Genomic DNA, 25,833 nt, shown 5'->3' on the forward strand with positions numbered 1-25,833 from the left:
CTGTATCAGCATCCCACCGGAATGCTCCATCCTTCACCCCATGCGGGGGGGGGGGAGGTGGAAAGGGAAGAATTGATGGCAAGGGGGGGAGCTGGAGACAGTGGCATAGTGGGTTGTCAGCACCCGGGGCAAGGCAAGTAATTTGTGCCCCCTAACCCGTGGATTTGCGCCCCCTAACCCTAACCTAACCCCCAGATGTTGCGCCCCCCCCTGCACCCCCCACACTACGCCACTGGCTGGAGAGAGGCTTCGCAACGCCTCTCCAATCCCACCCCCGCCTGGCCATTTCCAACAAGCGACGTCCCTTTGGCTCTGCCCCCCCCTCCATCGCCCGCCCCCCCCTTCCAGCCCCGTGAATGCCCCGGCCCGCCTCGTCACAATCCTCCGTGGCCCCGCCCCCGGCCAGGTGCTATAAAAGGACGCGCCGCGCGCCCTCGTCCGTCTGCTGCTGCCGCCGCCGCCGGGAGGAGGAGACGCAGCCGCCGCCGCCGCTGGCTTTGCTGCGCGTCTGTCCCCCCGAGCGAAGCTGCGCTGTTCCCGGCTCGCGAGCAGGAGGAGCGCCGCTGCCTCCCGGCGAGGGATGGATCGGGGCCCGAGGCCGCTCAGGTTGCAACGCTGAAGCCATGAAGACCCTCATCGCTGCCTACTCCGGCGTCTTGCGAGGTACCCAAGGAAGGGGGAGAAGGATGGTTGGGGTTGGAGGAGGATTTTTTTTTGGGGGGGGGGGAGAAGCATGGGCGTAGATCCACCAAAATTATTGACAAGCATTGAAATGAACGCAGGTTTTGCTCAACCCCCCCCAGTAGAATCCTGCAAGGCTGCCCCCCCCATAATGTCTTTTTTGGGGGGGGGTATTTTTACCCGTGATCCCCCCCCCAATAAACTCGACTTTTACTGCGTCCTTCCTTTTGGCAGATCAAAATGATCAGGTGCCACTGAAAACGGCAAGGTTTTTGTAGCCGGGGCAATTGGAGTAAGATCTGTTATTTGCATGTTGATGTCAAACCCTTCCTCCCAATGTATTTTCTATAGTTAGGTTTTTACCTCTATCTTCAGTACATTTTCTTTTATTGCTATGGCCCGTGGCTGATGCACATAAAGATTCTTCTGATTCGACCACTTTAGGGAGTGATCTCCTAAAAATAAAAAAATTTTAACTGCCCCCCAAATCCTGGCAATGCCCATGGGAAGAAAAGATATTCAATTTTATATTCTATACTCTGCATGTAATCTCTGAATGTCAGGCAGGATCTCTATCCCACATTCACCCACATCTCCTTCATAGAATCTCCATTATTGTAACCTGAAGCCATGGGTTCGAGTCCTACCACCCAGAGCAGGAGAAAGCAAGCTTGATCCATCTTCTGTGTGACAGCCCTTGAGATATTTGAAGATGGCTATCATATCATAAATGGCATTTCCAGTTTCCCGCCTTTCTGCCCCTCCCCATCTTGCAGTTTTTAGGGGGGGGGGGAAGCAGCTGAAGTAAGTAACAATTTGCCAAGGGATAGCGTCCAGCAAGGATGCCAACTTTTATAAAATTGGGGGGGAGGTAAGCCCTGTCCCGCAAAATTGATATCAGAAGAGACAACACACATATGCCATATGAATGGCAATGTCAATCAACTTGGGGGGGGGGCGAAATATTTTATTGTGGGGAGTCTGAAGGGCCTCGGTGCCTAGGAGTTGGCTCCTATGAAATGCAGCGGGGCAGATTGCAAAGGTGGAAGCCCCCAGGTGTGTGTGTGCACACCTTGGTGCCGGGAAGAATGTTGTTGGGTTGAGGTGTGATCCCGTGTGCAAGAGGGGAAGGGAGAATGGTTATCTGCAATCTTTTAGGCAGCTTCCTTATTAGTGCCTCAAGGAGGTGCGCCATAACAGTGGCAAAAGGGGAGCTAAGTTTGAAACATTGAAAGATCCGCAAGAAAAAGCCGGCCATGCCTTTCAAAAGAAGCTAAAACTGTTTCAAAGAGACATGGAAAAGGCAAGTCGGACCGCAGGTGTCCTCGGTTGTTTGTGGAAAGTGCAGATAATGGGTGCCTCTCGTATCTGGACAGGAATGCTGTTCCACAGAGCAGGGGCAGCCTTCAAGATCCTTCAAGGATCTTCTCTGGCGATCCCTCATAGCCGAGTAAGATTGACTTCCGTAAACACGGTTTTAGCAGTGAGTCCATAAGTGCCTGTGGAGGCCAATTCTGGATCCACACGTCCTTCCACAGTGGGGACACAGGTTTCCAGGCAGGAGTTGATCACGGTGTGGATTTGCCAAGCATGCCTTCCTTTTAGCACGTTTCTCCCTTTTGTCCTGAGTTCGAGTGTCTTCAAAGCCCATGACACCTTTGGTAAAGGCTGTTCTCCAACTGGAGCGCTCGCAGGCCAGTGTTTCCCAGTTGTCGGCGTTTATACTGTATTTTTGAGAGAATCTTTAAACCTCTTTTGTTGACCACCGGCATTACGCTTTCCATTTTTAAGTTATGAATAGAGTAGTTGCTTTGGAAGACGATCATCAGGCATCCCAAACAACATGACCAGTCCTACGAAGTTGATGTTGAAGAATCATCACTTCGACACGGGTGATCTTTGCTTCTTCCAGTACACTGGCATTAGTTCGCCTGTCTTCCCACGTTATCTGTGACGGCAAACGCCTTGCACCATCAGAAGGTGGATAGCCATTGCAAACACTGCAAGCAAGGTGTTTGCATGTTGGCCGTGGTTTTGCCCCCAAATGAGCAGCCTAGCCATTTTCTTCTGCACCAGCTGCAGCCTCCAGACCAACCCCCAAGGGCAGCCCCAGAAAGAGCACACTGTAGTAATCCAGCCGTTCGGGTACTGATGCACAGATAACTGTGGTCAAGGTACCCCGATCCAGGAATATCCGTAGCTGTCTTAAAGGGCATCCTTAACTGCTCAGGGCACTGTTGCCTGCTATAAGCAATGCCGCCTGATCCATTTTATCAACACCCCACTACTGTATCCTTTTCCAAGTTGCTTCTCAGTTGTTTTCCTACCTTCTTATTCTGGAATAGCTGAACCCCTTTTTGATGGACTTTTTGGCTCTACGGTTGCCATATGGTACAATGCACCTTTCTTCCTATGTTCCCTAGAACTCACATTGATAGCTCTTTAACACTGCGTGCCTCTGTTGGCCCTTCAGGTTTATTTACCCCCAGGTATTTTACCTGTGGGGACGCGGGTGGCACTATGGGTTAAACCACAGAGCCTAGGACTTGCCGATCAGAAGGTCGGTGGTTCGAATCCCCGCGACGGGGTGAGCTCTCGTTGCTTGGTCCCTGCTCCTGCCAACCTAGCAGTTCGAAAGCACGTCAAAGTGCAAGTAGATAAATAGGTACCGCTCCGGTGGGAAGGTAAACGGTGTTTCCGTGTGCTGCTCTGGTTCGCCAGAAGCGGCTTAGTCCTGCTGGCCACATGACCCGGAAGCTGTACGACGGCTCCCTCAGCCAATAAAGCGAGATGAGCGCCGCAACCCCAGAGTCGTCCGCGACTGGACCTAACGGTCACGGGTCCTTTTACCTTTACCTATTTTACCTGTGAGGTCCAACAAGGGGTTGCTGTGGAGTTTTCCTCTGTTGTTATTACAGCTGCTTAAAGACGAAACAAAAAGCAGAAAGTTAACCATTCATGGAGGGGTCTGTACGAGTGGAATAGAGCTTCCGTCTGCTGGTGCAGTCTACCTTGGAAAACTGGGTGCTGGTGGGCAAACAGAGGAGAGCTGTTTCCTTTGTGCCCTTCTTGGCTGTCAGGCTTCTCGGAGGAGTCAGGTTTGCCGCTATGGAAGAAAAGCAGACTTGAACTTTTGGCCTGATCCTGTAAGGTGAAGCCTGAATGGGCCAGTGAGACTGTAAGCATTTGAAACGCTAAACCCGTAAATGCAATGGCGACCACAGATGCAGCCATCAAAATGCTGCTATAAAAACCACAAGGTTTTTACAGAGATCTGGAGATCTGCAAGTATTGGGTGTATATTAAGCATTCTTGCAAGCTTATTTTCTCTTGCTCTGGAGGTCAGCACCCGAACCGATGGATTCAAGTTACAGAAAAGGAGACTCCGACTAAACATAGAATCATAGAATTGTAGAGTTGGAAGATACCCCTAGGATCATCTAGTCCACCCCCCCTCCGGAAGGCAGGAAAACACAGCTGTCCCATACAGGGCTCGAACCAGCAACCTTGGCGCTATCAGTACCATGCTTTAACCAGCTGAGCTAACCAGCCCGATATCAGGAAGAAATTTCTGACCTTAAGAGTTGTTTGTTGGTGGAACAGACTCCCTAAGGAGATGCTGGAATCTCCTACATTGGAGGTGTTTAAGCTGATATTATTATTATTATTGTTTTTCATGTTTATACATTTCACTATTTTTACAGTCATTTTAACACTTCGAATCTTGACTTCCTTCCCCCTCTTTCTGCGGTTCCTTAAATTTATTTCTGATATCTTCTGCGTATCCAAATTAACTTATGTTGCTCTTTTATTCATCTCCTTTAAGTATATACTCTTACGAAACTGCAAGTTATTGCACTAAGCCTGCCAACGTTCTTATCTGTTTGCAATTTATCTGTAAATATTCAATAAACCATTTCCATTCTTTTATAAAAAGTTTGTTACCTTGATTTCTTATTCTTCCGGAGAGTTTTGCCATTTCTGCACACGTTTTTGTGTTTAAGCTGAGTTTTGATGGTCCTGGATGCTTTAGTTGAGAATCCTATATTGCAGGGGGTTGGAATAGAGGACCTCTGGGTTCCCTTCCAACTTTAAGATTCTATGGTTCTGTGCTATGTTGCGGCAGCAGAGCAGCTTCTGCTTGCAGCCAGGGCTCCATGTGGACTTTGCATGTGGCTGGAAGCACCTTCCATGTTTCGGAGCAATAGCCTGAATTCTTTGTAGCGCTCATCAAAGGGCTTTGCACATTGGCAATCTTTACTTATTTACTTGGCTTGTGTGCTGTTGGCTTTCTGCTAGGGGGCTCAAGGCCATTCGCGGCCTCGCCATTGAATAGGCAGGACCGAAAGCAAACAGGGAAAATTATGCAAACAATTCCAGCGTTCTTTGGCCCTTTTGCGGGAAAGGCTGTGTTGCAGGTGCTGCCTGCCGATCCGAAATTCTCTGGGATGCAACCTGGACTGCTGTGGCCCTTCTGCTTCATGGTGGCTCTTTGTCTGGGGGGCTTCCTCCAAAGCTGCGCTGTCCCATTCCCCCCACTTTCCTGGAAGTAAGTCTTGTTAAAGACCTGGCTTCTTATAAGACTTGCCCTGTTTGTGCTGTTGCAACCTGATCTCTCCCTCTTAACCGAATTCAGGAGGGATTCCTTCCCAGAAAAGTGTACGGAAATCACAGCCCTGGGGAAACCAAAGACTGACCTTTCTTGAAATGCTTCTTTTGCCTGTTAAAGTATTAGCTCAGAAAGCATGTACAGTGGTACCTCGGGTTAAGATCTTAATTCATTCTGGAGGTCCGTTCTTAATCTGAAACTGTTCTTAACCTGAAGCACCACTTTAGCTAATGGGGCCTCCTGCTGTCGCCTCGCCGCCAGATAACGATTTCTGTTCTCATCCTAAAGCAAAGTTCCTAACCTGAGGTACTATTTCTGGGTTAGCAGAGTCTGTAACCTGAAGCATATGTAACCTGAAGCATATGTAACCTGAGGTAACACTGTACATCAAAAGCATTGGCTATGAGCCTGTGTGAAAACAATAGTACAGTGGTACCTTGGTTCTCAAATGCCAAAGAGCCTAGAGCTTGCCGATCAGAAGGTCGGCGGTTCGAATCCCCGCAACGGGGTGAGCTCCCATTGCTCGGTCCCTGCTCCTGCAAACCTAGCAGTTCAAAAGCACGTCAAGGTGCAAGTAGATAAATAGGTACCACTCCGGCAGGAAGGTAAACGGCGTTTCCGTGCGCTGCTCTGCTTCGCCAGAAGCGGCTTAGTCATACTGGCCGCTTGACCTGGAAGCTGTACACCGGCTTCCTCGACCAATAAAGTGAGATGAGCGCCGCAACCCCAGAGTTGTCCACGACTGGACCTAATGGTCAGGGGTCCTCCCCCCTTTATCTTGGTTCTCAAACGTCTTGGTACTCAAACAACTTGGAACCCAAACACTGCAAACCCAGAAGTAAGTTACAGATAGGTAGCCATGTTGGTCTGCCATAGTCAAAACAAAACAAATTCCTTCCAGTAGCACCTTAAAGACCAACTAAGTCAGTTCTTGGTATGAGCTTTCGTGTGCATGCACACTTCTTCAGATACCTTCTTGGTATGAGCTTTCGTGTGCATGCACACTTCTTCAGATACCATCTGAAGAAGTGTCCATGCACACGAAAGCTCATACCAAGAACTGACTTAGTTGGTCTTTAAGGTGCTACTGGAAGGAATTTGTTTTGTTTTGGCCAGAAGTAAGTGTTCTGGTTTGCGAACTTTTCTCGGAAGCCGAACGTGCTCCGTTTTGAGTGTTACACTTCCGATTTGAGTGTTACTCTGAGGTCTGTCTGTTTTTGCTATTTATTTTGCATTTTTGTTGCTCTTTTTGTTTTGTTTTTGTGACTGTGTGGAATCCAGTTCAGCTACTGATTGATTGATTGTGTGACTGCAGTACATCGTTTATTGCTTTCATTTTATGGATCAGTGGTCTTGTTAGGTGGTAAAACTCATGTTAAATTGCTGTTTTAGGGGTTGTTTTTAAAAGTCTGGAACGGATTAATCTGTTTTGCGTTACTTCTATGGGAAAACGCGTCATGGTTTTGGAATGCTTTGGTTTTAGAACGGACTTCCAGAATGGATTAAGTTTGAGAACCAAGGTACCACTGTACTGAAATTTATGTATTTCCAGTCCACTTTTTATTCTTGTGGGTTTTTTTTTTTTTTAAATGGTCAGCTTAATTGTGGAGGATCTGTAACTTCACATTTATAAGATGCTTGCATTCATTGAATAGATGTCTGTAGTTCCTTCAGGGATTTTGTAAAAAGTTAATATTACCTCCAGACAGCGGATTAAGGTGTGCGTTTGAGGTGTAAATAGTGGTTTGGGGTTTGCCCCGATTCAGAATGAAAAGGCCAGACCCCCCCCCCCAAGTCATTATGGGTTACACATAATTATAGAAAGAGTGCAAAACACGATTTGAGGGTGTGTGTGTTTTTTTTTAAAAAAAATGAATTAAATATTTAATCCTCAAAGTTTGGGGCTTTAGCCTCCCAGCCGAATGCCACCTGGTGTGTTGACGGCAGAGCTGAGATCTCGCAGCTCATCTTGACCTGCATAAACTCCCTGCATTTTAAAGTTCACAACTGCCTCCAATGAATTTTGGGGAACTGTAGTTTATCCTGCGCAGAGATATACTTGCCAGAACACTTAACACAGTACAGCTCCCAGGATTTGGGGGGGGGGGGCTTTCATGTATTTTAATTTAGTACTTTTCAAGTTTACACATTTCGCTAATTTTATACATATCACTAATTTTACAATTATTTTGACATTTAAAAACTTTACTTCCCTCCCCCTCTTTCTGCAGTTCCTTACATTTATTTCTAATATCTTCTGCATATCCAAATTAACTTAATTTGCTCATTTATTCATCATCTTTAAATATGTACTCTTATAAAAACTGCAGGTTATTACAATAATCCTGCCAATGTTCTTATCTGTTTGCAATTTATCTGTAAATATTCAATAAACCATTTCTATTCTTTTATTTAAAAAAATTGTTATCTTGATTTCGTATTCTTCTTGTAAGTTTCACCATTTCTGCATACTCCGTAAGTCTTTGTATCCATTCTTCTTTCACTGGGACTTCTGCATCTTTCCATTTTTGGGCAAGTAACATTCTTCCTGCTGCAGTCGTATACATGAATAAGTTTCTTGATATTTTAGGTAGTTCTGTCCCTAAAATTCCCAAAAGGAAAGCTTCTGTTTTTTTGTTTTGTTTTACAAAGGTTTTTAAAAAGCCTTTTCATTACATTATATATCATTTCCCAACAAGTTACAGCTCCCAGGATTCCTGGGTGATGGGTATATCTGTGTGAAATGTATTTTAAATGTATGTCGCATGTACAAGCGAAGTAACTATACTGGTGCAAAGTAAACTCCTTACAGTGGTGTCCCGCAAGATGAACGCCTCGCAAGACGGAAAACCCGCTAGACGAAAGGGTTTTCCGTTTTGGAGGAGCTTCGCAAAACGAATTTCCCTATGGGCTTGCTTCGCAAGACGAAATGTCTTGCGAGTTCCTGCGGGTTTTCCCCCCCTTTCCCCCCCTTTTCCTAAGCCGCTAAACCACTTATCAGCTGATCCGCTAAAAGCCGCTAAACCGCTAATAGCGCTAATCCGCTAAGCTGTCAATGGGCTTGCTTCGCAAGACGAAAAAAACGCTATACGAAGAGCCTCACGGAATGGATTAATTTCGTCTTGCGAGGCACCACTGTATATTGGAGAGCCTCAGGCTTAGGGCCAAAAAGGACCCTCTAGGCCATGGGTAGGCAAACTAAGGCCTGGGGGCTAGATCCGGCCCAAACGCCTTGTAAATCCAGCCCGTGGACGGTCCGGGAATCAGCGTGTTTTTACATGTGTAGAATTTGCCCTTTTATGTAAACTGCATCTCTGGGTTATTTGTGGGGCCTGCCTGGTGTTTTTACATGAGTAGAATGTGTGCTTTTACAGTGGTACCTCGGGTTACATATGCTTCAGGTTACAGACTCCGCTAACCCAGAAATAGTGCTTCAGGTTAAGAGCTTTGCTTCAGGATGAGAACAGAAATCACGCTCTGGCGGCACAGTGGCAGCAGGAGGCCCCATTAGCTAAAGTGGTGCTTCAGGTTAAGAATAGTTTCAGGTTAAGAACGGACCTCCGGAACGAATTAAGTACGTAACCAGAGGTACCACTGTATTTAAAATGCATCTCTGGGTTATTTGTGGGGCATAGGAATTGGTTCATTTTTTCCCCTTCAAAATATAGTCCGGCCCCCCACAAGGTCTGAGGGACAGTGGACCGGCCCCCTGCTGAAAAAGTTTGCTGACCCCTGCTCTAGACCTCTTCATCTGAACGTAAGACAAGCCTGCTGGATCAGACCACCCTATAAGCAGGATTTGAATGCAAGACCATTCTTTCCGGCAACCGTGGAGGTAGAGCACATCCATCGTGGCATGGATAGCATTTACCGCCACGAATTTGCCTAATCCTCTTTTAAAGGCAACCGCTCACTCCCCAGGCCATTCCACGCCCCCCCCCCCGGCATCACCCCTCCCTGGCCCTCCTCCAGTCCTTTTCCCTCGCTGGAAATCATAGAATTGTAGCGTTGGAAAGGGACTCCAGCGGTCATTTAGTCCAACCCCCAATCCCTCTTGCTAGCCTAGGTGGGGAGGCACATGCGAATGGCCGGACCCAGTGCCAGATTTATGTATAAGCTAAACAAGCCATAGCTTAGGGCCCCACTCTCTTGGGGCCCCCCAAAAAAATTTAAAGGGAAAAAAAAGACTATGTACATTTCCGAAATATAAGATAAAAAGCAAATAAAATAAAACCTACATGCAGCAACAGTGTTTTGTGTTGTGTAGGCTCCTGAGATGTAAGTCATGGGCCCGGCCTGCGCCCTAAAATATCGCTGGTTTGATTTCAATATATAGGGTGCCTACATTCTGCATGGACTGGTTATTTTGTTATGCGCAAATGGCTTCAGATACCTATTAGGTCCATAAATTACCGTGTAGCATCTATTCAACACAAAAAACAGCGACAATATGTTGTTGACAAAGGACAGATGGACATATAAAGGGCCCCATGACCTTCAGTAGCTTAGGGCAGGCATAGGCAAACTCGGCCCGCCAGATGTTTTGGGACTACAACTCCCATGATCCCTAGCTAACAGGTCCAGTGGTCAGGGATGATGGGAATTGTAGTCCCAAAAACACCTGGAGAGCCGAGTTTGGCCATGCCTGGCTTAGAGCCTCATCAAACCTAAATCCAGCCTTGGCCAGACTGTACAGCCTATTGAATTTGTACAGCCAGTATTTATGTGTAGGAGGGCATGAAAAGGCCTCTATGCGCACCCTATGGAGGGGCTGGCATGTGGAAGCAGATCTGTCCCTTGCCCTCGGCTCTGTCATGTTGGGCTTCCCTCTGTGATGGCGTGTCATTCATGCGGGACTCAGGATCTTGGAGACGGGGGACCTGCGGGGCCCTGCAGAGGTCGCCGGACTCCAACACCCATCTATCCTGTTGGCCATTGCTGAGATACGATGGGAGTTGTATTCCAGGAACATCTGGGCTGCTGTTTCTCCACCTGTTTGATGTTTTATCATGTTTTTGATATTATGTTGGGAGCCGCCCAGAGTGGCTGGGGAAACGCAGCCTGATGGGCAGGGTATAATTATTATTATTTTTATTTATTTATTTATTTATTTATTTTATTAAATTATTAGGTGTTGTTTAGTCATGTCCGACTCTTCGTGACCGACTAAACAACAACAACAAATAATAATAATAATAATAATATTTATTATTTATATTGGGTTCCAAATGCACACTTGGCAGGCTGGTGCAAAATAGGCAAAGCTGCGTTAGAAGGGCAAAAATCCTTGGGAGATGTTTCAAAATGTGCCACTACCTTTTCGTTTGTTAGGTTTCCTTTACTGTTTTGTTGTGTTGTCGTCGTTTCTCAGTTTCACGCAACAGGCCCGCAACATACGCCTTGTGTTCTAGGGGTCGTGCCAAAAGGCAAAACCACGTATAGTTTGCTTTAATGGTGGGTGGGATTGCCCTGGGCATTTCCCCCTGCAAATTCACCCCCTTTCTGCCCCCCTTAATTTTTTACATGTTTCTGCCACAGGTATAAAGCCCTACTGTATTTATAATTTGTAAACTGCTTAGGTACAGTTTACCTTCTGACTCTACAATTCTATTTTATAAGTGACATCTGTCTGCATCCTCAAATTCGTTTTTGGGAAATAACCTGAACTGCTTTCCCTGGTAGCTCAGTTGGTTAGAGCCTGGTGCTGATAATGTCATGGGTTCCATTCTCATATGGGTCACCTACATATTCCCGCATTGCAGGGGGTTGCACTAGATAACTCACGGGGTCTTTTCCAACTTTGCAATTCTATGAACCCCTCACTTGCACAGGGGTTGCGTTCCAGGTCATCCCGCATGAGGGCTGAGTGTGTATATTCCACACCCCCCCTTTCCACCCCATCATCCATGACCATTGCACACCCTGGCTGGGGCTGATGGGAGTTGGAGTCTAGCAGCATGTAGAGCGAGCGAGCGAGCTGCAGTTTCCCTATCCCTGCTTCTTCTTCTTTGGCGATCCCTCGTAGCCGAGTAAGATCGTCTTCCTTAAAAACACGGTTTTAACAGTGAGTCCGTAAGTGACTGTGGAGGCCAATTCTGGATCCATACGTCCTTCCACAGTGGGGACATTGGTTTCCGGGCAGGAGTTGATCATGGTGTAGATTTGCGAAGCGTGCCTTCCTCTCAGCACGTTTCTCCCTTGCATCCTGAGTTCGATTATCTTCAAAGCGCATGGCACCTTTGGGAAAGGCTGTTCTCCAATAGCTACACAACACGTCTTTGGGACCATATAACACCGGTCTTGAAAGACCTACATTGGCTCCCAGTACGTTTCCGAGCACTATTCAAAGTGTTGGTGCTGGCTGACCTTGAAAGCCCTAAATGGACTCGGATCAGTAGACCTGAAGTAGCGTCTCCATCCCCATCGTTCAGCCCAGACACTGAGGTCCAGCTCCGAGGGTCTTCTGGCAGTTCCCTCCCTGCGAGAAGTGAGATTACAGGGAACCAGGCAGAGGGCCTTCTCGGTGGTGGCACCTGTCCTATGGAACGCCCTCCCACCAGATAAGCAACTACGCAGATAAACTTGCTGCGTGTCTTTCTTTCTTTTTAAAAAGTTTTTATTTGTACTTTTCAGGTTTATACATTTCATTAGCTTTACAATCAATTTAGTATTTCAAAGTCTGACTTCCTTGCCCCTCTTTCTTCAGTTCCTTAAATTTATTTTGTAATATCTTCTGCATATCCAAATTAACTTACTTTGCTCATTTATTCATGTACTTTAAGCATATACTCTTATGAAACTGCAGGTTATTACAACAACCCTGCCAATGTTTTTATCTGTTTGCAATTTGTACGTATTCAATAAACCATTTCTGTTCTTTTATAAAAAGTTTTTTTCTTGATTTCATATTCTCCCGGTGAGTTTCCCCATTTCTGCATATCCCATGAGTTTTTGTATCTGTTCTTCCTTTTCCGGGACTTCTGCGTCTTTCTGCTTTTGGGCGAATAACATTCTTGCTGCTGTAGTAGTATAAATAAATAAATTTCTATACAATTTAGGTAGTTCTGTCCATCAAATTCCCAAAAGAAAAGCTTCTGGATTGTAGTTTGTTGTTGTTGTTTTTTTACAAAAGTTATTTTGAACATCCTTTTCACTTCATTATATATCGTTTCCCAGCATATTTCCGCGTTTCAGGGAGTTGGACCTGATAATCCTCAGGGTCCCTTCCAACCCTGAGATTCTGTGTCCCTTTCCGCTTTTCTTAGCCTTTACCTTTCCTGGGAAACCCAATCCGTAGAGATGCACACACTGGCATTTAGCAGGTGGCGCTGTGGGTTAAACCACAGAGCCTAGGACTTGCCGATCCGAAGGTCGGCAGTTCGAATCCCTTCAACAGGGTGAGCTCCCGTTGCTCGGTCCCTGCTCCTGCCAACCTAGCAGTTCGAAAGCACAAAGTGCAAGTAGATAAATAGGTCCCACTACCTTTTTAGCTACTCCTTGTTAACCGTGTTCTGCTTATGGTATACTCTGTCGGTGGCAGAGACATTACAAGCCAGTGGAGGCCAGTTTGTTAGGGCAAATGATGCCCTTTCTCTCCAGCATCATTCTGCCTTCTTATTTGCATTCAGCTCCTTCCTCAGTAGTAGTAGTAACAATAATAACAATAATAACAATAATAATTTATTATTTTTACCCCGCCCATCTGGCTGGGTTTCCCCAGCCATTCTGGGCCGCTTCCAACCGAATATTAAAAACAGTACAGCTTCAGACGTTAAAAACTTCCCTAAACTTCCCTTCAGTTGTCTTTTAAAAGTAAAATAGTTATCTCAGCTTTTCTGCTTGCAGAGCACAGCAGAGAGGAGGCTGGGGTTGAAGCGAGGATCTGTGAGCTTTACTTGTCATTGTCTCTGCCTCTGCTGGTCATCAGCTCTGGTTCCACCTAATAATAATAATAATAATAATTAATAATTTTATTATTTATACCCCACCCATCTGGCTGGGCTGCCCCATCCACTCTGGACGGCTTCCAACACACATAAAAACATAATAAAGCGCCAAACATTTTGTTTGTATGTTTAAATTAACATCTTTATTGAAAGTTCAAAAAGTGCATAACTATGTGGTGTAGTTAGATATGGTGAGACACAAACAAGAAAGAGAGAAAGAGAAAGAGAAACCGAACCTGCGCAGAAGGGAAAACAAAGGGGACGATGACCCAAAACTGTATATTATACGAGGAGGTTGTTGTCCTTCACCAGATCTTAACCTGTTACAGTATTTGTAAGAACAGATTCCAAATATCATTGAATTTGTCCATGGCACAGTCTTCGTTTATATGCAAGTAGTTCATATGTTGCATGTTTGTATACGTCTTCAATCCAATTATAGAAGGGAGCCGCATTTTTATTTTTCCAATTCACCAGGATCAGTCTTTTTGCCGCGGTCAAAAGAGAGTTCACCCGTAATGTCGTTTTGTAAGGTTCCATGTGCTGCCTATATAATTCAAGACGATCTTTTGCTCTGTAAATGTAAGGTCATTCCGTGCAGTTCTGCTGATGGTTTCAGTTACCTTCTGCCGAAAATCATTCAATATAGGACAAAGAAAAAAACACATATGTTTTAGAGAAGCATTGTCTCTATTGCGTCTCCAACAGTTAAAGGTAAAGGTAAAGGGACCCCTGTCCGTTAGGTCCAGTCGTGGCCGACTCTGGGGTTGCGGCCCTCATCTTGCTTTACTGGCCGAGGGAGCCGGCGTACAGCTTCCGGGTCATGTGGCCAGCATGACTAAGCTGCTTCTGGCAAACCAGAGCAGCGCATGGAAACGCCGTTTACCTTCCCGTTGGAGTGGTATCTATTTATCTACTTGCACTGGCGTGCTTTTGAACCGCTAGGTTGGCAGGAGCACGGACCGAGGAACAGGAGCTTACCCCGTCGCGGGGATTCGAACCACCGACCTTCTGATCGGCAAGCCCTAGGCTCTGTGGTTTAACCCACAGCGCCACCCATGTCCCTAGATACCATAAAACAACAAACATTAAAAACTTCCCGATACAGGGCTACCTTCAGGCGTCTTCTTAAGGGTATATAGTTACTCATCTCCTTGACATCTGACGGGAGATCATTCCACAGGTAATCAATAAAGTTGTGGCCCTTTCTAATCCAGATCATTGTCTGCTTCAGTTTTTTAATCACATTTAGCCGCTGCCTGGTGTGTGTGTGTGTTTGTGGCACTGTGACTGGGCCCACAACAAACAAACTTTGTGGTGAGTTCCCCCAACTTTTTCTCCTGGGAAAGGAAGTGCTACATAATAGTGATTCTGAGAAACAATCTCAGAGAAACACCGTAAATAAGTTAAGTTATCGTACTTTTCCGTGTATAAGAAAAACCTACTTATACACTTATACAGTCATACCTCGGGGTGAATACGCTTCAGCTTAAATATTTTCGGGTTACGCTTCGTGGCAACCCGGAAGTAATGGAGCGCGTTACTTCCGGGTTTCGCCGCATGCGCAGATGCTCAAAATGACGTCATGCGCATGCGCAGAAGCAGCAAAACGCGACATGCGCAGATGTGCAGTCAGGTCTTACATTTGCTTCAGGATGCGAACGGGGCTCTGGAACGGATCCCGTTCTCATCCAGAGGTACCACTGTACATAGAAAATTACGGTAATTTGGATATGCAGAAGATAGTAAAAATACAGTGGGCGCTCGGGTTGCAAATGTGATCCGTGCGGGAGGCACGTCCGCAACCCGCAGCGCCATGTCTGCGCATGCTGGATTGCGATTTGGTGCTTCTGCGCATGCGCAAAGCTCAAGTTAGCAGTTATGCACATGCGCGAGCACCAAAACCCGGAAGTAACCCGTTCTGGTACTTCCAGGATTCGGCGCATCCGTAACCCGAAAACGCGCAACTTGAAGCGTCTGTAACCCGAGGTATGACTGTAAAGGGAATGCAGAAAGAGGGGAAAGGAAATCAAGTTTTGAAATATCAAAATGAATGTAAAACCAGTGAAATGTATATATCTGAAAACTATAAATGATTTAAAAAATAAAGTAAAAATAGTGATTCCGAGAGAAGGTCGGCTCAGACCTCTGCACGCTGCCTAAGCTGTTGTACCGAATCGGCTCTAAAACTTGAAAGCTTTTCTTGGCCTGGCGCCACAGCTCCTCAAGGAGCCGGGAACAAGCAGACCTCTGTTCGCTGGTTCTTGCTCTTTGCGCCGCCGCGCACGACTGACTGGGAGAAACCAGCTGAGCGAGCTTGACTTCGCCGTTGTTAAACATGACCTTCAGCACCTAGCGCCAGGGGAAGGAATCGGCAAGAAAATGATTGATATCGTTATCTCTCTCCTCCCCACTCCAAACAGGAACATCTTAAAGATTAAGTTTTAAAAATAGGTCTTTATCCAGGGCAGGGTGATTTAATGGCTAAGACTTCCTTTCACCTCTGGGCTGCGTGTAAAAACGATGTCTCTCCAGTGGATGGAGATTGCTTGAGAGCCCTTAGAAGTCTAGTTTGGCATTGAGCCATATACTGATTAATTATTGTTCATATTAATATTATTAATAAGTCATGTTGGCTACTGAACCAAGTGACTCTTTTACACAAATGCGCACCGGTGCAAGTTACTCAGCGTTACTCAGAAGTAAGTCCTGCTGCATAGAATGGGGATTGTTCTGGAGTAGAGTGGCTGGGGCAACCCTGTCAGATGGGTGGGGTACAAAATAGTAATAATAATAATAATAATAATAATAATAATAATAATAATAATAATAATGTTTTAGGGGTTACATCGGGCTTAATTTAAGTGCATCTCTTTTGCACCTGACTTCAGTTTATTGATCTAGGAGTTCCAATATATATATTTTTTAATTTACCAAACCCTCAACCCTGAAAGTCCGCCCTCCCCTGTAGTAACAGACATAAGGCCATGCAAGACGGGTATGCTAATGTAGAATTGCACCATAAGCGCAATTAGCTCTTTATTCCAGCTGGGTAATTCTTTATCCTGATATTAAACCTTTGGCTTATGAGGGGGGAGCTAAGCCACTTACAAACTCGCTTGTGCGCTGAAAAGCATGGAAATTGCAAGCTAAGGAACCTGGGCTTAACCCCTGTGCCTTGTAAGCACATTTTTACAATCACACAGATTGTGCTTATACGACTTGGGGAACCTCCAGGTGCCCCTTTTATTGTGCATTCGTGATTTGCGCTCATGACAATCCCAATTTCGGTTCTTTGCCTTTCGCACCTGCAAAGGTTTTGGGGCAGATGTACCGCTTTGTTTTTGATCCATGCTTGTCACATAGTTTCCTGCTGAAATCCTTCAGCTTTTTATTGCGAAAATGTTCCAGAGTTGTTGTTTTTGTTCTGCCACAGGGCAAGAGTGCCCCCCCTGGATGGCCAATACAGTGGTACCTCTGGTTACGTACTTAATTCGTTCCGGAGGTCCGTTCTTAACCTGAAACTGTTCTTAACCTAAAGCACCACTCTAGCTAATGGGCCCTCCAGCTGCCGCCGCCAGAGCACAATTTCTGTTCTCATCCTGCAGCAAAGTTCTTAAGCCGAGGTACTATTTCTGGGTTAGTGGAGTCTGTAACCTGAAGCGTCTGTAACCTGAGGTACCACTGTTCAGTAACAGTGGGGACGTGGCCAATTGGAAAAATGAGAAATGGAGAGAAACGGGGACACTCCCCCATCCCTACTTAGGATGGAATGTCCCGCCCTACAAAATTTCCCCTGCAAATTAGAAACAAGAGGTTGCAAAGCGAAGCAACATTGGTTCCCAGTATGTTTCCGAGCACAATTCAAAGTGTTGGTGCTGACCTTTAAAGCCCTAAATGGCCTCAGCCCAGGATGCCTGAAGGAGTGTCTCCACCCCCATCGTTCAGCCCGGACACTGAGGTCTAGCACTGAGGGCCTTCTGGCGGTTCCCTCCCTGCGAGAAATGAGGTTACAGGGAACCAGGCAAAGGGCCTTTTCGGTGGTGGCACTCGCCCTGTGGAACGCCCTCCCATCAGATGTCAAGGAAATAAACAACTATCTGACTTTTAGAAGGCATCTGAAGGCAGCCCTGTTCAGGGAAGTTTTTAATGTTTGATGTTTTATCACTTTATTATTATTATCATCGATAATATTCTGTTGGGAGCTGCCCAGAGTGGCTGGGAAAACCCAGCCAGATGGGCGGGGTATAAACAACAACAACAACAACAACAACAACAACAACAACAACAACAACAAATGAATTCATTTTGTTCAGCATCCTATAGTTTAGCAAACCTGTTTAATTCACTGTTTAGGAGAGTTTTTAATGACTGAAGTTTTATTCTGTTTTTAGTCCTCTGTTGGGAGCCACCCAGAGTGGCTGGGGAAACCCAACCACATGGGCGGGGTATAAATAAATTATTATTATTATTATTATTATTATTATTATTATTATTATTATTATTATTACCTGGCTCCCAGACATATTAGCTTTGTGCATGCAAGGGAGATTCCACCCCCCCCCTCCAACCACAAGAGATCTGGAGTGGTACCAGCCCAGACACAGGGCTTAGAGCTACCTTGGAGTTTAACGTGATGCAAGTGTCTTGCAATCGTTTGAGGCGGGAGGAAGCCTTTGGGTCAGGGTTGGAGGCCATCCCAGGGCACGATGGCCGATCCTTTCCAGATGCTGCCGTCTGACCTGTCTGCAACGAGGCATGGAAGGATGGGGAAGTAATAAAACTTCCCGCAGAAAGTAAATATTGGCTCTCCAGAACAAGAGTGTTTACAGGACGTAAATGGCCCGAGGTGAAGAGATTTGTGTGTGTAAATAATGGGGTTGCAATGGGATCATTAGGAGTGCTGGAGAGTCAGTGGTCTTGGCCCCAGGGCAGGGCAGGAGTCCAGAGCCTCACTCAGCAAACTGTCTAGAAGGAGTGTGAATGTGAAGACTCATTAAGGGAGCAAGCCAAGTAATAATAATAATTTATTATTTATACCCCGCCCATCTGGCTGGGTTTCCCCAGCCACTTTGGGCGGCTTCCAACAAAATATTAAAAACAATACAGCATCAGACATTAAAAACCTCCCTAAACAGGGGCGCCTTCGGTTGTCTTTTAAAAGTAGAATAGTTGTTCACTGCCTTGACAACTGCTGGGAGGGCGTTCCACAGGGCAGGCGCCACCACCGAGAAGGCCCTCTGCCTGGTTCCCTGTAACCTCACTTCTCGCAGGGAGGGAACCGCCTGAAGGCCCTCGGCGCTGGACCTCCATGTCTGGGCTGAACCTCCTTTTGCAGGTAACTCTTATTAAGCTGTCAAGGAACCCCATCCCATCAGGGTATCTGGGTATTCTCCCCAGTATATAGAACTGGAAAGTTGTTTTGTTTTGTTTCTATTTGCTCAACACACAACAAAAAAGGACAAAATGAACCATAGTGAAGGTACCATCAGTCTCGCCTTACATAGAGAGTTAATATAAGTTTCATAATCAATAAACTGTAATGGTCTCTTCTTTATAAACCCCACTTCCCATCTACTCCATAAATCAAATTACCATTCTTTACTGCCCATATCTGTTGTTACTGTCATCTCACATCACGTTCAAAATATGTTAAATTGTATAACAAGTGAACGATATTGCTGGAGTTAGTCAAATGCCGCTACGAATTTTAGGTCAGTATTACTAATTTTCAAATATATTTTAAATACTTCCCATTTTGAAATGAAATCTTTCCTTGGTTTGTTCTTTAACTTTTTGGATAAACTGGAAAGTTGTTTTAAATGCCGCAGATCTCATGGCTTTCCGCCTGCCCTCTCCGTCCCAGCACAAATTCAGTGCTTCGTTTGCCGTTTCGCACTTCGGAAGTTGATAACGCAGGGCTGGAAGTGTTGGCTTGGAAACAAAGCGTGCTGCCTGCTTAATGGAGTGCTCCTAATAGGTCGGGCCTAATCTGTAGGGCAGAAAAAAACACATTGTGGTGCCAGCATATCTGGTATTTTATAGGCAACGACTGAGTAACATAACTGGCCTTTGTGTCCAACAGGAGTGCTGCCTATCAGCAGGGTTAGTGCGTACAGTGGTGCCCTGCAAGACGAATGCCTCGCAAGACGGAAAACCCGCTAGACGAAAGGGCTTTCCGTTTTGGAGGTGCTTCGCAAAACGAATTTCCTATGGGCTTGCTTCACAAGACGAAAATGTCTTGCGAGTTCCTGCGGGTTTTTTTTCCTTCCCCCCCTTTTTCTAAGCCGCTAAGCCACTTATCTGCTTATCCGATAAGCCGCTAAAAGCCGCTAATAGCGCTAATAGCGCTAATCCGCTAAGCCGTCAATGGGCTTGCTTCGCAAGATGAAAAATCCGCTAGACAAAGAGACTCGCGGAACGGATTAATTTCGTCTTGCAAGGCACCACTGTATATAATTTTTATTAAATTTTCTCTTTTACCCTTTAAATACTCATTTAAACATCCTTAAAATATCAATGACTTCCTTTCTTCACTTTCCATGGTTCATTTGCATACATTAAATCCCTGCATATTTTAGATAAGCTAAACCAGGGGTCAGCAAACTTTTTCAGCAGGAGGCCGGTCCACTGTCCCTCAGACCTTGTGGGGGGCCTGGACTATATGGGGGGGGGGAATGAATGAATTCCTATGCCCCACAAGTAACTCAGAGATGCATTTTAAATAAAAGCACACATTCTACTCATGTAAAAACACCAGGCAGGCCCCACAAATAACCCAGAGGTGCATTTTAAATAAAAGGACACATTCTACTCATGTAAAAACACACTGATTCCCGGACCGTCCATGGGCCGGATTTAGAAGGTGATTGGGCCGGATCCAGCCCCCGGGCCTTATTTTGCCTACCCATGAGCTAAAGCATTCAGTATTCCATTATTACACCCATCAAAACTTATTTACACTGTTGAATTTATCTTAATGCTGCCAACGTTTTCAAGTGTACACCCCCCATATATTCAATTAACGTTTTCCAATCTTCTCTAAACATATGTTCTTTCTGTTCTCTTATTCTATATGTTAGGTCTGCAAGCTGCGCATATCCCATCAGTTTCAGTTGCTATTCTTCGTTTTGTGGGACTTTGCTCGTTTTCCATTTTTGGGCTAATGAAACATGGGCCACAGTAGTGGAATACATAAATAACCTTTTTGGACCTCTGGGAATTTCAGTCTGAGTTATCCCCAACAGAAAGTACTTTGGGGTTTTTTGGGAAAGTACAGTGGTACCTCTGGTTGTGAACGGGATCCGTTCGGGAGCCCCGTTCGCAACATGAGCAGAACGCAACCCGTGTCTGCGTGGGTCGCGATTCACCACTTCTGCACATGAGCATGACGTCATTTTGAGCGTCTGCGCATGTGCGAGCGGTGAAACCCGGAAGTAACCCTTTCCGGTACTTTTGGGTCGCCGTGGGACGCAACCTGAAAACACTCAACCTGAAGTAAACGTAAAATGAGGTTTGACTGTACTTTAAAACATTTTTTTCAATTCATTATGGATCATTCCCCAGTACCCTTTTACAAGTCCACCACATATGAAAGGTTAGTGTGTATCTCTCTTTGGGTCATAGAATCATAGAATTGTAGAGCTGGAAGAGACCATGAAGCCAATGTAGGAACCTTTTTCCCAATGTGGTGCTCAAACTCACAACCCTGAGATGATGAGCCTCATCATACCAACTGACCAGGTGGGTCAGTCTAGACCAGCAGTTCTCAACCTGTGGGTCCCCAGATGTTGTTGGACTACAACTCCCATCATCCCTAAGCTCTGGCCTTGCTAGCTAGGGGTGATGGGTGTGGTAGTTTAACAACATCTGGGGACCCACAGGTTGGGAAAGGCTGGTCTAGACAATGTGCCGACATGCATTAGAACAAACACTATTTCCTGAATTTAGGTTTGGTCAACTTGGGCATTGCTTAAGGTAAGCCTTCCCCAACGTGGTGCCCTCAACATGTTTGGGTCTACAACTCCTTTAAGCTCCAGCCGTGGTGGGAGGTTGTGGGCCAAAAGATCTGAAGGGCACCATGTTGGCGGGCAGTTGGTTTAAACTATGGTATGGTGCCATAACCATGGGTTGGTGTCTTGAGCTGACATTTTCTCAGATAAGTCTTTTTCTAAAAGCAAAGGTGGATTAGAAGAGTCGAGTAGGCCACTTAGTTTTCATCCTGGGACTCTTGTCTCAAAATTCAGTTTTCTTTTGGGAATTATAGGGGCAGAACTACCCGAGCTGTATAGAAATTTATTCACATATGCGGCTACAGCGGCAAGAATGTTACTTGCCCCCAAAATGGAAAGAAGTCCCAGTGAAAGAAGAATGGATCCAAAAATATGCAGAAATGGCGAAACTTACTGGAAAAATAAGGAATCAAGACAACAAACTTTTAATAAAAGAATAGAAGTGGTTTATTGAATATTTGCAAATAAACTGTAAACAGATAAGAACATTGGCAGGGTTATTGTAATAACCTGCAGTTTTATAAGAGTATATATTTAAAGTAGATGAATAAATGAGTAAGTTAATTTGGAATATGCAGAAAATATAAAGAAATGAATTTAAGGAACTGCAGAAAGAGGGGGAAGGAAGTTGAGTTTCCAGGTGTTAAGATGACTGTAAAATTATTGAAATGTATAAAATTAAAAATCATTTTAAAAATCATTTTATGGCCTACGAAGATGGTGTGTGGCTGCGGGAGAAATACAGTGGTACCTCGGGTTAAGTACTTAATTTGTTCTGGAGGTCCGTACTTAACCTGAAACTGTTCTTAACCTGAAGCACCACTTTAGCTAATGGGGCCTCCTGCTGCCGCCGCACCGCTGGAGCACGATTTCTGTTCTCATCCTGAAGCAAAGTTCTTAACCTGAAGCACTATTTCTGGGTTAGCGGAGTGTGTAACCTGAAGCGTATGTAACCCGAGGTACCACTGTAATGGCACATGCAGTTTTTGGCAGCCCACTGTGATCTCCCTTACATTTGCCTGCTTGAAGTAACTCAAAGTAAAACCAAACAGCAATAGTTAGCCATTAAGAAGTTTGTCCTGGTACAGCGATAAGAGTACTCAACTTTTAATACTCTTAAGTAATCTGGCTGCGTTGTAGGTGAAGTTCTTTTCTATTGTTACCAGTATGTTTTCCTTCCTTCTCTTCCTCCTTGACGTTCCTGCGGCAAGGAATTTGTCACCGTCTTGAGAAACCCCAGAAATTGGAGAATGGGTTTCCTTGTGGCTGCCTTGCAACATCTATCTAGTGGCTTTTGTTCTGCCTTGGAACAGACTGTGCAGAAAGGTTGACGCAGGGACGAATGGGGTCGCGATGGTGGGAAAGACGTTGAAAGCCACGAGATGGAATTGCGCAACGCGAATGTTCACGTTAAGGCAAATCTGTGGGTCGTGCAGCTGTGAAAATGAAAGGCGAGTCTTGCCAAGAGATTTGAAGAAGTTCTGTGACGTGCTTGATGGCCTTTTGGCCATCGCACTCGGGTCTGTTTATTAAAGCGCTAGTGACCTACTTGTGCGACTCTGGATTGCTCTGTTGTATTTTAACGTGCGTGCCAGCTGATTGAATGCCATCTTTTTTTTAACATATATTTGTTGTTGTTTAGTCGTTTAGTCGTGTCTGACTCTCCGTGACCCCATGGACCAGAGCACGCCAGGCACTCCTGTTTTCCACTGCCTCCCGCAGTTTGGTCAAACTCATGCTGGTAGCTTCGAGAACACTGTCCAACTATCTCGTCCCCTTCTCCTTGTGCCCTCCATCTTTCCCAGCATCAGGGTCTTTTCCAGGGAGTCTTCTCTTCTCATGAGGTGGCCAAAGTCTTGGAGCCTCAGCTTCAGGATCTGTCCTTCCAGTGAGCACTCAGGGCTGATTTCCTTCAGAATGGAGAGGTTTGATCTTCTTGCAGTCCATGGGACTCTCAAGAGTCTCCTCCAGCACCATAATTCAAAAGCATCCATTCTTCGGCGATCAGCCTTCTTTATGGTCCAGCTCTCACTTCCATACATCACAACTAGGAAAACCATAGCTTTAACTAGACGGACCTTTTAATTTGCCGTTCTTCTTTGGTTGGGACCTCGCTCGTTTTCCATGAATGCCATCGTTTTTAAGGCTGCCCTTCCTTGCCCCAATTGCTTGTGGGTTGATGGGTGGCCTACTTTTGACAGATACAATCATAGAATTGGAAGGAACTTCTAGCAACATCAGCCCTCTGCAATGCAATGCCAGCTCTGCCCAAATGACTTCCACCCATCTTGTGGGCCATTGGGCAGTTGTGATGGCTGTGGTGTGACCTTTTTATGGGCTTTGGTCTCCATCTGAGGTCGAGACTCCATGCCACCTGCCAACTGGTGGACGCATCACATTTTCGTGCCTTGCGCTCTTGGCCAGAGGTCGCCAATCTGCTGCTTCTGCTGGAGGTCTCATAGAACAGGAGGTGAAAAAATGTTTCCAAAAAAAAGCGGATAAACAGACATACCTTTTCACGTGCGCCCTCACCTTGCCAGTGTTTCCCAAACTTGGGTCCTCAGCTGTTTTGGGACTACAACTCCGATCTTCCCTAGCTAGCAAGACCAGGGACGATGGGAACTGTAGTCCGAAAACGGCTGCAGACCCAAGTTTGAGAAATACCGTAAGGTCCCGATATTCTTACTTAAGCTCACAGTAGCACTCGGTACAGAGGTATTCTGCGTCTTTTAAATAATGTTGTCAAGGCAAGGATTTTGGCAAGTGTAGGGCCAGGAAGCTATCTTTGCTGAGATTTCGTCTTTGACACACAAAAACTATGGGCATTGACAGTAGTCCTGCATCCTTTGCATGAGATGAGCCTAATTGCCCTGCTGTGCCCTTGAGGAGACACCAAGTCTCTTCCATTGGATTCAGCTGCCTATTTTAAGTGCGGCAATTCGCAGGAGCAGCCCGAGCGTGGAAGATGCACGACTGCTTTGGCTCTCGTTCCTGGGGTGAGAGGAGCTCCCAACATCTTTAAGGTGACTTCTGGATTGGACTATTTCAGAATGGAGAGGTTTGATCTTCTTGCAGTCCATGGGACTCTCACGAGTCTCCTTCAGCAGCACAATTCAAAAGCATAAATTCTTCGGCGATCAGCCTTCTTTATGGTCCAGCTCTCACTTCCATACATCACTACTGGGAAAACCATAGCTTTCACTATACGGACCTTTGTTGGCAAGGTGATATCTCTGCTTTTTAAGATGCTGTCTAGGTTTGTCATTGCTTTTCTCCCAAGAAGCAGGCGCCTTTTAATTTCATGGCTGCTGTCACCAATGCAATGCAGCTAAGAAGAAGAAGAAGAGTTTAGATTTGATATCCCGCCTTTCACTCCCTTTAAGGAGTCTCAAACATTCTCCTTTCCCTTCCTCCCCCACAACAAACACTCTGTGAGGTGAGTGGGGCTGAGAGACTTCAGAGAAGTGTGACTAGCCCAAGGTCACCCAGCAGCTGCATGTGGAGGAGCGGAGACGCGGACCCGGTTCACCAGATTACGAGTCCACCGTTCTGAACCACTACACCACACTGGCGCACAACGCTATTTTTATGGCACTCGAGGAAGATCTACCTCCTGGCTTCTGTATTGCCAATGTTCCTTCCATGGGATGATGATGATGATAATAATAATAATAAAATTTTATTTATACCCGCCCTTTCCGGTTCAGAAAACTGGGCTCAGGGCGGCTAACAACAAATTTAAAACAATTGATGCAACAAAAAACAGCATAAAATACAGTATAAAATGTGGATAACAATAAATTCAGAATTCAAAAATCAATTTAAGGGGGAAATCCATCCAATTGCCTTTAGATGATCACCAGGGCTAGCTGGCTAAATTTGTCCTATTTGGGCCAGCGAGGAGACCAGGGGAGAATTAGCTGTGGTTAAAGAGAAAATCTTTAGAAATATTTTTTCCTCCAAAAGGATCTTATTTTAAAAATCCAATTTAAATATAAAAAAACTGATTTATTTATTTTTTAAAAAAACACCATTGATTTTTATCCACCCTGCTTTCCTGTGACCCCGTGTAAAGCTGAGAGATGGTGACTAACTCAAGGTAATCCAGTAAGATTTAGGGATGAGTGTATTACGAACCTGAGTCTCCCTGCCCTTATTCTGACACTTTAACCAGGACAGGACATTGATATCTAGATACCTGCTCTAGGTATCAAGGTATCTAAGTAGCAAGACAAACACCACAGCTCTGGAATGTAGCCATTGAAGGGTGCTGAAGTCTTTTGCACAGATGGAGGGGGCAATTACGTTCTTGGATAATAATGTTTGTGGCACATTATTATTAATTTTGTATAATACCACCCTTCATCCGAAGATCAAAAGCCCGTCTGTGCGCCTGCTTCCTTGTTCCCTCTCCTCCTGCTTGACTCACAATATCGCTAAACAAACCGATTAAAAATGAATGAAAAAGCCATTTAAGCGTCCAGTTACGCTGACTTAAGGAGACAAACCCCAGTAAAAGCAGCCTTTGGAGAATTTACTACTATTGAGGGAAGAGGGAGATGGGGAACATTATCGTCCCTCTTGC

At 45.5% G+C, this 25,833-nt stretch overlaps 1 protein-coding gene across 1 annotated transcript in view; it reads left to right on the forward strand.

Annotated features, from left to right (window-relative positions):
- Positions 1–453: 453 nt before the first annotated feature.
- DGAT2 (diacylglycerol O-acyltransferase 2) overlaps positions 454–25,833 on the forward strand; it is a 57,128-nt gene continuing 31,748 nt past the window's right edge. Inside the window, exon 1 of the mRNA XM_081860627.1 lies at positions 454–663. Coding sequence (XP_081716753.1) covers positions 624–663 — 40 coding nt within the window. The 5' untranslated portion in view covers positions 454–623. The remainder of the gene's footprint in view (positions 664–25,833) is intronic.

The sequence above is a fragment of the Podarcis erhardii genome (genome assembly GCF_964252035.2).
Source record: "Podarcis erhardii genome assembly, chromosome: 4".
NCBI lineage: Eukaryota > Metazoa > Chordata > Lepidosauria > Squamata > Lacertidae > Podarcis > Podarcis erhardii.